The sequence below is a fragment of the Hypomesus transpacificus genome, chromosome 13, assembly GCF_021917145.1.
Source record: "Hypomesus transpacificus isolate Combined female chromosome 13, fHypTra1, whole genome shotgun sequence".
Taxonomy (NCBI): domain Eukaryota; kingdom Metazoa; phylum Chordata; class Actinopteri; order Osmeriformes; family Osmeridae; genus Hypomesus; species Hypomesus transpacificus.
The window spans coordinates 11,749,605-11,763,864 of record NC_061072.1 but is presented as its reverse complement, the minus strand read 5'-3'; the positions used below and the strand labels follow the sequence as shown (position 1 = coordinate 11,763,864).

The window sequence follows — 14,260 nt, the reverse complement described above, 5'->3', positions numbered from 1 at the left end:
GATTAATGGGGTGTGTTACAATGACAAATTAGAAATCCTTATTGTCATGGGCATTTTGAAAAGCTAAATTAAGACGTTAGAGCGTGAACGATCGAGCAACAAGATCAAGAATGTGATCTGTCAAGTTTAATCGTCAGCTTCAAATCTTGAGCAACGCGATCAAAAAGACATGAATGCGTTCCGTTTTCTCAGTAAAAAGCATTGTATTGTAAGCGGACATTTTCCCCATACGCGCTCAAACGCTCTCGGTCAGTGGGAATTGATTAATAATGGCAAGCTGATAAAGCAGGCAGCTGCGATGCCTTAAAGGGAACGAGTGACATTTATGAAGGTTATTATGTCAAAGTGCTGCGGCTTCATGCCGTACCACTGATACTTTGCTATCAATGCAATTTGTTGGAAAGGGAAATATGTTGCTCATGAAAACGTAACCCTTCACTTGCCAAGCAGGACTGTTTGTTTATGGATTAATGGCGCAATTGCTGCAATTATGCAACGCAGAGGGGAAATATGGCTAGTTTACAGAAACAGCTGCTCCCGATATACGATTAGAGTTATATTAGATATGTTTCATTTTGTTATGCTGGAATAATGAGCAAAGTCAGATTACAAAGAATACAACGTCTACTTGGTTGAACTTTTATTGTACTTTACCCTCTTAGGAGCGGGGTATCACATTTCCATCTCATAATAAGCAACAGGTTTTTATGTGTTCCCTTAAAGAAAATGTTAAGGTTACTCCGCGCAGTGATTGTGAATATTAAAAAGGAATACAGCTGCTTGGTTGGATCGACCTTGGGCTTTTCGATGTTTACACAAAGTAACGAGGTGGAATGGTTGAAAAACATTAGACTTAACCTTCGTGTTGACACAGTTGATCAGACCCTGTCCTCTTCCTAAACTTGTCATCTGCTTGCCTCAGCCCCCTCTGCCCCTCCCCCTCCCAGGAGCGATGGTAGTTATTTGCGTTTCAAATGTATTGAGCAGCCCCATATGATTAGTGTTCCAAACGCGGCCAGGGGAATAGCAGGATAAGATTTCTTGCTCAAGGACAATGTCTCAGCCAGACGTATTTTTAGCATAATTCAGACATGGTGTGTAAAGGTCTGTAATGTAGTGTGAGTTCATGGTGTCTTTTTATTGATCACCCTCCATTCTGTAACACGAGGATTTGTTGACTTGCACCGCGTGTGCGTCAGCTATTAGTCCTTGAATGTTTTAAACGCTGTTGGAAAATGTGAGCCATATGGTGAATCCGAATAACAATGTGATTGAGTGTCAACCTGAGCCACCTGCGGTAATATGAACCGAGCCAATGTCACTGGCGCTGCAGAAGATGATGCACTCAGCAAATTGTCCAATTGAATTACATTTGCATTTGTACAGAAGCACCCAAAAGCCTGTAGATAAAAGATGATGGATGATTAGGTTTTGGGGAAGCTCAAGTTAAGTATTCACCATGTGGAGTTAGTGGCGCTGTCTTCATTGTAATGTGTGTTATGTATCTGCCACCAAGGGGGTTTTATTCACTCTGTCCATTCCCGCGAGATACTTAGGATGATTGAAGTTTTTTTGTATTCTTCAGTAGCCCATCTGGAAAGCTGTTTACAGTAAAGACCTTGAGATAAAAACATGATCTCGTAGAGGTTTGTCCCAAGAGGGACTCTGTGGGCCACAACAGACAGTAATAGTCAGTGACAATAAATAGCTGTGGTTGGAATAGGGCATGCCCTGATTTCAGTTGCCTTTGTGTTTCTATACCCAGGTGATGTAATTCCCCCTGTGGCCTGACTTGGTCATTTATTAGCTGAGTTGCAAAGACAAGGACCGCATGGGTGCTAGCAGTACTCTCTCTCTCTCTCTCTCTCTCTCTCTCTCTCTCTCTCTCTCTCTCTCTCTCTCTCTCTCTCTCTCTCTCTCTCTCTCTCTCTCTCTCTCTCTCTCTCCTCTCTCTCTCTCTCTCTCTCTCTCTCTCTCTCGTAGAATCTAACACTTCTGGTCTGGCTGAGCCTAGTGAAAGCAATGTTACACTCCCCACTCAGACATGTGCTGTTTTTACTTTGTTCAGCTTGACTTGATGATCTCGCCTCTGTGCTCCTCCAAGAGTGTATCCCTGGCAAGGGATTTCATGAAGGATTGAGCTTCACGTATATTCTCCCTCTGAAGTCTAACACTTCATATTCACTGTAGTTGCTGCCTGTGGCTGCACATCAGATGGGGTATTTGTCTTTTTGTTACATGTTTATCAGTAATTTGTCAGATTTAAGACGGAGAGTATTTTACTGGGTGATGTTATCAGTGGAAACTCAAGTGTCTTGGTTATTAAACCGAGCCACTTACATCCTTGAGTTTTTGTGTTAATTGGAGCCATTTGTTGGACAGCTTTGTAGCTCTGAGTATCAGGCTCCCCGTGCATGACTGCACCCAGGGCTAAGGCTGTTACGGCAATCCCTCTGAATAAAGCTGATGTGTCATAACAGCTCAACTAAAACACCTTTGTCTTTTATAAATAGAGGCCTGATGACATTCTACAAACCACACTGCACTCTGCTAGTCATTTGCATACTGTGGGTATTTCTGAGCAAGACATTTAGCAACAGTAATAATCAGCCCAGATTGATCTGAGCTGGTATAAATACAAAATAAGGAACCTTCAGTTCTGTGGTTTAAGGAGAAAGTACATATTGATAGTAGTTCTGTATCTAATTATTTTCCCTTCAGATGTTGTTCAATTGTTGTGTGGATTACTCAACAGTCAGGCTTGTGATTTTGGGAGGGGAGCTTCAGAGCCCGGTGGCTCATATCCAGACATACTCTGTTGCCTGGCAGGCGTCCATGTTTGTGTTTGAATGCCTGTGGCACATATTTACAGTTCAAATGAGATCATCAGCTTTATATCTTTTTTGTTTTCAAAGGTTATATTCCATGGTGTGACATTTTTAGGTCATGCCAGAGCAAGTTAATGAATTTAGCGTGAAAGTGCAATATAGAATAAGCCTCTACATGTTTATCTTGGTCATGGTGGTAGGAGAGAATGAAACAGCAGATAATAAAGGACAGGGTAGGGAAGCCAAGAGTTATAAAAAGCTCTTTAAATAAGGGTAAGTGTATATGTCTATGATAACATAATACACAACATGACACTTAATTACAGCATGTTAAGTATTCAAACATCTAATGAAAGTCAACTTTGCTTTTTGTCATGGATAGAAACACATAATAACTTAATCCTCTAGTGTTTGTTTTTTTCCGTGTGCCAATATAATGGGCTTAGCTCAATGGCAGCACAGCTCTCTGACACCACCAAGCAATTAACTTTCCTCCTAGCTCTTAGCACGATCAATTATTGGCAGAATGAGGAAAGAAAATGTAAACTTTTCTTTTTTAAACTGAACCAAACAAAAAAAAACAACAATTTTCATATTTGCTATGGGCACATTTTTCATGTTAGCAGGTCAATAATTCAATATGCGTGCAAGCAGGTGTACAAATCTGCTGTGACCTGACGAATTCTTGAGTTGACCCTAGGAGTTAGCGGAGTGAAACATTCTCAGCGTGACGCGGTTTGAGGGGCTCTCTGTATTACGGTGCTCACCGCACGGCTCCCAGCCCCCCCCCAGCCCCCCTCCCTGTCCTCTGTTCCCCCCTCCCCCCAACCCTTCCTTATAGTATAATTACAAGGAGACGATTGTTTTGGAACTAGGCAGTCAGCAAACTCTTGAATTTAGAGGGAGGGATTAGAATTGTGTGTGGTTGTTTTTTTAATGTTCTCACTAAACGACTAAAAGTCAACATAATAGGAGGAACTTGGGTTTATGCTTTCAGTAACATTCGTCTTGGAAAAAAACAATCTTATGTTAAGTATTTCAGCAGAGTGGTGTCAGATCAAAGCGTCTGAGTAAAGCATGTGATGTCATTGTAAAGGTTGCCGTGTCACTGTTAGAAATGAGCTGCTTCACTTTCCAGGTGCAGGACAGCTCACTCGCCATAACAACACTGTGAGGTTTCTGTTTTAATACCCAACTGACATTTAAAAATCTAATTACGTTACACCAAAAGTTTTTTCCGCATCTTAAGTGTTTTGGGGATATACAGTATTTTGAGTCTAAATTAATTTCCATATTTTATTGATTTGAAAAGGAATGACCATAGCCCTGCTTTGATAATTAGTGTGCACACTGGTGATTGAACCAGGATTATAATGATCAACAGCTTGCAGGGTCCCAAAGGGATTTGATCATTGGTCAAAAATACCATATGATGATTCTGTGAATTCTGTTGGATATTGCAAAATGTTTCATTGCGACAAACCAGATGGAGTTTATTGCATACCGATACCATACTGTATAAAGACTGTATAGTAATGGAAGATATGTAGGATGACTATCCTCCAGTGAATATTGTGAGAGAGAGTTGAAATAAGAGCCATTTTTCATTCTTTGCACATCAAAGGAAGTTCATTATAAAAGGTATGATCAGCAAAACCTCTCTGCCTACAGAGGCAAAGGCATGGCCCAGCCTGCTGGAGCAGGGAAAATAGAATGTGTATTCCACTCTGTATGGAGTTGCAATTTTCTGTGATCTATGTTTGCTTTTATTGGGTCACGCTGGGGAAAATGTGGAGGAAAATGCAAAGAAAGCAGTTAATGCATCCATTGGGTGTAGCTACGGCATAATGAAGGAGGGGAGTGCAAGGAAGGTAGAAGGAGAGATAAAGAAGGGAGAAAGAAATTGACAAAACAAATGGAAAGAAAAAGGGACACAGCTAAAAAAGCAAAAGAGAGAAGAGAAGTAAAGAAGGGAGGGAATTGGAGTCAGTCAAAATACTTGATAAAGGCTTCCGTGAAATACAGACACATCTGCTCTCCAGATTCCAGCCTCGACCCCAGACCTCTGTGTTATCCTCCGCCAGGTTACAAGCACCGCTTTATTGCCTTCTTTAATGAATGATGTGTTTATTTGGCAGTTGCACTTATCTGGGGCAGCAGCATTGCTAGTGGTGCATCCATTCAGGGAGAAGGGATGCATAATGTAGCAGGATCACTCAATATTGAGATTGTGCCATTAAAAATGAAGGAATATTTGGTAATTCGCTCAGGTCTTACAAGCTGCAGACTCAGAAGAAACAAGTGCATCTTTAGAGAGCGGGTGTATTGATTTTAGCTCCATGATTTATGTGAAATGATTTGCATTAACATCAAGGACCTAATAACGTTTCTGTGGTATTGTTCAGAACTGTGGAGTAAGCGCTGGTCTTGGGGCTAAGTTATGTTAGATATTGTGTTTAATGGAAAATTGAGTTCTACTTGAAACAGATTATAAAAAAGTTATATAACTTAAAATGTAATCAAAGACTTAATGAATCTTCCTCAAACCCTTTAAAGCATGTGTGATTTGGACCCATGTCCTTTAGATGAGGTGCCAGAGATTTGTAAGCCAAATATTACACTCTGTGTCTAAAACTTGATCCATCTCTGCATTTTAGGATGAGCTCATCGCAGTGTCCGAGAAGGTGGTTGTGCGGTTGGAGGACCTGGTGAAATGGACGGAGTGGGACTCGTCAGGATGGACCAAGGGACTGAAAGCTGTGCCCCTCAAGCCCAGTACAGTACTCCGGGAGCAGGGCAAGAATGGTCAGAGAGAGCCCCATCTGCTTCGCTACCGAGAGTCGACGCTCAACAGTGGCCTGAACTTCAAAGATGTTGTAAAGGAGAAGGCTGAACTTGGTGAATATGTGGGCTGTTTGGTTTTCTCGGTCTTTTCCTTTCTTTATTTCACATACAGGTCACATACAGACTGGTTAAGGTGTCTACTGTTCCATTTCACTCTGTTCTTTTTAAAAATCTCTGCTGTTCCTTATCATGCAGCCAGAAGATGAAGTAGGCACTGTATACACTGAGAGCACAGCCCCTTTTAGCCAGCCCTGAGAAACAAGTTTTCTTAACATCTGCAATCAATCACATTGATTATTTGATCTCACACAAATGTTTGCCCTCCATTTTCTCTGTTCATTTGTCCGCAGCTCAGTTGGGTAGCTCTGAGAATGTTTGACTATAAGCTCTGATTAACTAGTGTTTCTCCCCCCTGTGGCTTCACAACATTCATGTTCTGGCTATTTGTAATCTTCTACCAAATGTAATGTTTGTGAAAAGGGGGGAGAACATCAGAAAGTGGATCAATAATAAAACAAGCCTTTGTCACAAGGCCAGGCGCAAGTTAATATCATAGACTAGAACATAAACTACAGTATAAACTCGGTGGGAAACCTCAATCAAAAGTAATGCTTTTTCATTTTAAATGTGTGTGGAAAACTGTCAACTTGGAATAACAGCGTTGAGAATGGAGAAGCCTAAGCTCTTAAAGCGACTGCTCTGAACCTATTCCACATGACTTTCCCTCAACTGCACATCTGACATCCTTCTTTCATCTTTAAGTTTGTCCAGGTACATACTTTGTTTATATAAATGTCATTGACTAGGTTAGACTACATTGCACTACACCCTTTAATAAACTCTGGTACAAGAAGTCTTGCAAAAAGATAGATAACCAGACAGACAGGGGTGGGCATGACAGACAGCCAGAGAAAAGAAGTTAGGGTTTTCTTTGGATTTACAGGGGTGTAGTGTGCTGTTTATACCGACACGACATGCATTTATACATGTGTAACATGCCTCAGTTATCACAGCCGAGTAGGGGAGCTGCAGAGAGAGGCTTTATGACCTTGTAAACATGTCATTTTTGGCTGCATTCCTGTGAAGAAGCAAATACCTGCTCAGAAGCAGGGGGTATGGCCCTACATGGTGATATTATAGTCAGTAAACTATCTCCTTTCAAATCAAGCCCATTTTAACTTGGGGTCAGGCCACAAAATGGTGCTTACTTATAGTTTTATTTCCGGTCAGTGCTGAAGTTTGACCTGGCAACCATAGCCTGTCTCTTTCTATGAGCATTTCTTCCACTGTATGTTGAAATATGACTACTTGAGAAAGTATTATTTTCACCCGCTGGTGAGGCAAGCCTAAAGGCCATGCCAGGGCTTTATAGCTGTATATTAAATTCCTTTTGTGGTGTCTCTAATTATGCCGCGATGGATCTCCTGACTCCCACAGTTCTGGGAATTTGCATACGGCTTTGTCTCAGTCTCACATAGTGGAATGTTAAATTGCCCTTGAATGCTTCAATGGCCTGATGTATTAGATTCCTATGTAGAGATTAGATAGGCGGATCAATAATGGATGCTTTGTCACTGAAAGCTTACATGAGGCTACAGCCAGCGATGGGAATCAATAAGCCAGCAGGCTTGTGGCAGAAAAAAGGGAGTCTGATTTATGTGTAGCGGCTTAACCTTGTAACCATATTATTTTTGTGTATTGTGTGTCTCTAGGTATTTTTTGTAATGTTAATAGCTTGCTTTTTAATGACTGTATTAGCTTGTTTGTGCACTGAAAATGGGTACGGCAGTTACTCAAAGTGCCTCCAGATACTCTGGTAAGCAGAATCTTCTGGCAAAAGACCAGAGGCCATCCTCTCTTCTGTTTTAAGTCTCTCTCTCTCTCTCTCTCTCTCTCTCTCTCTCTCTCTCTCTCTCTCTCTCTCTCTCTCTCTCTCTCTGACTCGTTTAAATGGTCTCTCTTTGTTGTCCAGAGAAAGAGAGGGAGCATTCATTAAGCCAAAGTCTTTAAGTGTCCTAGAGAAGACCTTTAAAACACAGCTTTACGGAAATGGGGCATTAATTGACACAGGCACATAAATTAAGAGCGGTCAACCTTGTTCTGTGGAGAAAGCTGGCTTGAACTTCTGAAGAATAGTACATGTATGCCTAGAAACTCATATAACTGGCATTTGTTTTCAGTTTCAATACATTTGATATTTAATATAAATGGTGATTTGTAGGTCTCTAAACTGAATCAGGAGGTAAAGTAATGGCTCTTCTCCACCCGCTGTGACTCTGACTCAACCAATCACCATGTTCTCTGCCCAAATAAAAATGGCACTGTCTGAATTTGATATGGAAATTGCTTTGATTTGCGAGCACAAGATCAGAACCTTAACGCTGATGCACAGAGGAAGACTGGTAATTGAAACAGCCAAAAGAAACAGCAGTTGTTCACCTAGGGAAAATGGCTGTGTGTGTTTTATAATAAAGGAAAGGAAGGAATTCTCAACACACCAATCAGACACATGGATTACTACCAAGAGACAAAGTGCAATGTTTACTTGTTAGAAAAGACTGTCATAAGAATATATAAGAATATATTCTGTCAATTAGGATTATCTGAATAGTTCATTTGCTTAGGCATTGTTGACGCTCTTTATCAGGTTTTGTAAAACCATTTTCCTACGACAAGAGAAACTGACAATAGATCTCTGCTAATCTTCTTGTAGTCTCTCATCTTCTGTCAGGTGGCCCCTGGAACATAATTAGGTTTTAAGAGCCCTACCTAGCCCAGCAGTTTGAGCAGTAAAGAGAGGAGGGGGGAGGAGCAAGGAAGGGAGGGAGGGATGGATGGAGGGAGGTTGCAGGGAGAGGGGGTTGTATTTTAAGCCGTATCTCAGGGGAGTTGGACAGGAGGACAGCTCAGAGGATTCTGGGGTATTAGCAGCGGGTCACTAAGCAGAGGGATCGCTGGTAGAGATATTAGCATACCTCCATGGATATGAGCTGCTCACCTCTGGACTGCTGTTGTAACTAATGTGCATACAGAAATGGTAACTTGTACAACCATTTGTGGTTGTCACCTGAATAACCACAGATAAAAAGATGTGTTGAAGGTGGTTTAGAACTACTGGGTACTACAATTGCTAATATATAGTAAAAGTATGTCTCACTGGGGAGCTCTCTGGTGATAAGCTAACACTGCTGGGATGACCTGATGTCATCTTAAGATCACAGGGCTTCCCTCTTGGGCTGAAACCCTGAATTCACTAAATGCATATATAATGGAATAAACTGGCATTGGTGAATTCAGGGTTTCAGCTAAATGAATCTCATGTTACATAAGGCAGATTCAATCCAATAAATGTAATTCCTGAATGGCGTTTGTGTGAAGTGATTGGTAGGTTGTTCCCTCATCCTCTCAACTGGGTGCTTGAGGAATGCCATTTTAAAATGATATCATATGACAGGTTGGAAATTTGGAAAGCAATTACAGTCATACAACAATACAATACAACTTGGAGGAGAGCTGGAGCATTCTTATAATGTCTAAATTGTAATGACTTTTCACATCTTCCTTGTTAGATAGTCAGAATGTTGGACTTTTGTCACCAGAGACGTTTTTCCTCTTATTACTCCGCCAGGTGTCGGAAACAGAGCTCTATGCAGCCTGTAATCCATGCAGCTCATCATCCATGTAGCAAGTACATGTTTAAGGTCAGGTCAAGTCTAACGAGTAGAAGCGGCTTCGCTGAGACGACCCGTTGCACTGTACATCAGCACCTGGACACTCTTAACAATCTGATGGATGAGTTGAAACCTGAACCATCTTTAACGTGTTGATTTGGTAGTGATAGTAGGATAATATTGTAGGGATTTCCTTTAACAAAAGCTTTTTTATGGTCCTGTAACTGGGCTGTAAAAACCACACCCAATCCAGTGTATAGAATGAATCTGCGTACAGGGGTGTTCGTGTGTGCATGTGCATGTGGGGGTTCATGCGTATAGTTTAAGTTATGTAGAGCTGTTTCACTCAAAAGCTCTCTGCTGTTTCTGCTACTCCTCCGGATGGGCTTGTTATAAGCTTACTGAGTGCTCGCTTAAACAAAGTGTGAGTAAAAGCTCAATTCTGTCCTTAAGATACCAGTAAAACACTCCTTTATGCTCCTTTAAATGGGCACCTGGAGGGAGAAGATGATATAACCACTGCTGGCTTGTTTTCCACTGTGTGGGTGATGTACAAGGGACCATACAGTTACAGGATAGCAAGCTACTGTACACTAGAACCTGTGTGAAGCAGAGCCCTGTAGCTTCTTACAACAGACACTTTCTACTGTATTTTCCATATTAGATGGCCACGTTTCACACCAGGTTAAGAGTGAAGCCATTTTCACTATTATACCCCATCTTTCATCTGATGGATAGGGTTTTGTTTGACAGGTGTATGCTTATTTAAAATGAGTTCAAAGTGATGGTTTTACCAAAAAAGGTGAATAGGTGGATTTAAATCTCCCTTCATACATTGCTTTGGATGAAAGCATAAACTAACACACATTACTATAGATAGATATACTGCATATACTTACATGTAGTTCATGATGGACAGATAAACAGATAGATAGATGGCAAGTTAAAGGATTTATACTAAGAAGGATTTACTGTGCCATTCCCCTTCTCTCACATCTTGAATATTGCATGCCAGATTATTTTGCTGACTGCCGCAGCAGTGAGTGAGGGAGTGAGTGAGTGAGTGAGCAGTTTACAACCAACAGTAATTTATTCTGCTACATTCAAATGTTGTTGCCGGTTGGTGCTTTTGGAGAGGAAATTGTGCCCTATATTTGAGGAACCAGTTACAAAGACTGATATGTGAAATAGCTTTTCAACTATATACTGTATTTCTATACAAGCTTCATCATTATTTATTTACTTGTGCTGGGCTCTCTTGGTCTCACTTATACACTTGCTTGCTCAAACTTACTTGTCACTTAATATAGTTGCAGGCAAGGCAGGCCTAGTTCTTTAGCCTATATAGAGAAATCCTTGGCTGCTCCCACTCAGTCAAGAGAAAACAAGCCGCTGAATTATATTTCTCTGCCCCACCCCCCTCCTTCAAAAAAAAAAATCTAATTTAATGGCCCAAACATTCCCCAGTAATTAAATGAATGTTTTATTTAGGCTAAACTTTTCTTCTCCAGCTTTTGTCAGCAGCCTCAGTGTTGGTATTTAGTGGTCTAGTGTTCTATTACAGCTCCTCTCGTTCTCTCTCTCTCTAGCTCTCTCACTCTGTTTCATAGTCATGTGATGTTTTGAGTATTGGCAGGGCTGTTTGAGACGTTAACAAGGCTTATTGTCTATTACAACACTCTGATCCGATCATAACTTTAGTAACTCCCCTCATTACTAAACTATGGACTGCAGCCAGCCATTAAAACAAATCTGTGATGTGTATTGTATTGTGATCTGGAGTGGAAAATAAAGGGAGGGAAAAAAAGAGGCAGTTGGTTTGCTAATAATGATGGAACAGTTTTCATGAGCATGAAGAGAGGGATGGGGCTAAAGAAGAAAGACAAAAAGAAAGAAGGAAAGAAAGAAAGAAAGAGAAAGAGAAAGAGAAAAAAAAGAAAGAAAAATATAAGACAGAAGAAAAAGCATGCGGCATGGTGTAATCAGTGATTGGTTTTAAGTCCAAACGTATTTGTTTTTGTAGCTTTATTGGGTTTCCGTGCTCCCTGGTTCCCTGTGCTGGCCCCTGCACAGCATGCTCTCTGGGATAATAGTAGTGCTGCTGCTAGACACTCCAACAATACACATGCCTCCAGAACCTGACCTTTGGAGGAAATGAATAGTTTTATTGTCTGTCCATTACCAAGACTGAAACAACACAGGTTATTAATGTGACTTCTCCTGTAACATAAAATAGCCCCACTAAACAGCCAGAAGCCCTGATATCTATAAAACATAGTACTTATGGTACTTACTTACTTAGCTACTTACCCACACCAACCAAAAATATCATTAATCTGTTTGGCTTCATTAGATTTGACAAGTTTTTCAGACAAATGCCTTTAAAAAAAAAAAAAAAGAATGTTAATGCAGTTTGCTGTCTCTTTGAGAAGTATGTCACCCCCCCACCCTCCCTTACCCAGTAGGCAGCCATTGTGGAATTGTTCATTTTAACCTGAGGGCTCTCACTGGGGCTTTCAGAACAGGAACACAATGCTGGCTTTTTCATGGTGAGCCAGTGCCAAGCCCCATCTAGTCTAGTTGACTAATATGCTATTATCGTCAGCCAATCATGTCACACACAAGCTGGAACTCTGTCGCAACACTACTGAAAGGCTTCCTTTTAAAATATTAAACATCTTGGAACAACTTACACAGTCAAGGTCTTATTATTATTCCTTCCTTTGGCTCTGGGTTTTTATTGGCACTCACTGTGCCACAGTTTAATCTATTTCATTTAGTCTTGTAGGTAGAACTTTGTGTGCAGGAGGAATATATTGCGTGCATGAGTCTTTAATTATTCACTAATCAAATTCATCTCAGTTGCTTCTGCCTAATCCAGATATCCAGAAGAGCAGCAGTGTACAGTCCACTATTCAGCTGACTACCCAGGAACAGGGAAACATTGCTGTTTGACTTTGGTTTTTGAATCTCATCACTGGAGATCATTCCTAAAGGCTTTAGAAACATGTAGTAGTATATTGCTATCTGCTGAAATTGGTTAAAGTTTTTAGTCACGAAGTACTGCTCTACCTAAATCGACTAATTATCATGTTGTCATTTAGTTCTACGCAGATATGTTTCATTTGGTTGTGTTCACATTTGACAACCTCTAATTTGTACACCTCACCATTGTGCGTAGGCAACATTTGGTTAATGGTAACACATTAGGCATTGTTGTCAGAGTGCTTTGGAAAAGATCTTGACACACTATTGCATTTATCATATTTTAACATGTGAAGCAAGATGTCTCTATATACATTGCATACAAATGTCACAAAATGCCTTAGTAAAGTGACCCTCACAGCATGTACAATGTTAAAACAAAATTCAAGAAATTGGCCTCTATTTTAAAATAGTAAATTGACTTACTAAAGTGTATGATTCGGGGCTGATTAAGATGTTGAGCTGAAAATAGTCATTAGTTTGCAAGTCGTTTGGTAGAAATAGGACTAATTATATACTTGAGTCATGAATAAAGTGAATATGTCCTGTGTTTATCTGACTAATAAGATGGCGTCCAGTGAAAGCAGTTGTCACAATGACATCCACTGCTGAGTGGAGGGTCAGTCTCTAGCCATTAGGGATCCACAGGTACAGGACCAGCTAGCATTGCAGATGATCAATAGCAGTTCTGAGGGGAGAGCTTAAACACCAAGTTGAGATCCTGACATTATTTACAGATTAACTCATCTAGCCACTATGGATAATGTTATACAATACTATTATTGTTTTCATCACAGGTTATATTTACCTCCATGCTTCCCCAAGCACATCCTGAGAGATTGTATCTCTTTTCAGGAAAGAATGTGCTTAAACATGTAGGATTCTTTCTCTGTATTGTGTTCCGTGACTAAGGTTTTGATCATTCCACACAAAGGGAAATATGTAGCTTCAGGATTTCTTCTCCTTTCTTGTTTGTGTCTCTAATTTCTCACAAAGGGTACATAGGGAAGTAGCATTGTTTCGAAGCAGGCAGAGTGAGATTCTTTACTCAGCATGTCTGCTGTGGCAGGCCCTATAGGAATTATGAATGATTTATTATTAGGACAGTCATGAAAAGCTCTTGTCTTGTAATGTAAGAACAGAGAAGGACAGCATGTAAAGAAATAAGCACAATAGTGCATTGATAGCATACCATGGCCTTATCCAAGCTTGCATCTAATCCCTCTATTGTGTCACATTTTAGATGCCGCTTAATTGGTTTCATTGAGTGAACGACATTATTCTCCCTCTGCCTCTTCCTCTTCCTGTTCTTGTGGAAATTGTAATTATTTCACCCACTCGTGTACTATGAAAGAGAGCAACTATTGTTTTGAGTACGCTTGTTAGAATATGATTTCCATTTTAACCAAACAAGATGAAGTTAATCGCTTTGGCGTTGCATGTGGACGTGATCTATCTTTCTGCTGTTGGTTTGACACCTGCGTTCTAAGTTAATACATATTTAAATTGCTCATTAAAAAGTAGGAACAATTGATACATCCCTCCCACGAGGGATAGGGGTTGGATATTAAGCAGATCTTTATTCAGATCTTACCTTTACAGTATGTTTGTGTGTGTGCGTGTATATGTTTGTGTATATGTGTGTGTATATATGTGTGTATATATATGCATGTGTAGACGTGTGTGTATGTGTGTGTATGAGCCTGCACTCGTGCATGTATGTTTGTGTCCTCTGTGTATAATGAACGTGCAGCAAAGATACCAAAGCTTTTAAAAATGCAATTAAATCAAAGGAAATAGGACAAGGACATTGAGTACTTTCTGTGGAGAGAGAGAGATGCTTGATGCTATGTAGCAGAGGAAAATATCATCCTCGGTATCTTGTCATGCCATGTTGTGTAGCTCCATTCTGATTTGTACAATATGTCCTAT

General features: G+C 40.4%; 1 protein-coding gene across 2 annotated transcripts in view; it reads left to right on the top strand.

Annotated features, from left to right (window-relative positions):
- Positions 1 to 14,260, top strand: part of arid5b (AT-rich interaction domain 5B) — a 59,841-nt gene that overhangs the window by 1,185 nt on the left and 44,396 nt on the right. For both annotated transcript variants that reach the window (XM_047031933.1, XM_047031932.1), the window contains exon 3: positions 5,486 to 5,726. In XM_047031933.1, the coding sequence (XP_046887889.1) occupies positions 5,486 to 5,726 (241 nt within the window). The remainder of the gene's footprint in view (positions 1 to 5,485; positions 5,727 to 14,260) is intronic.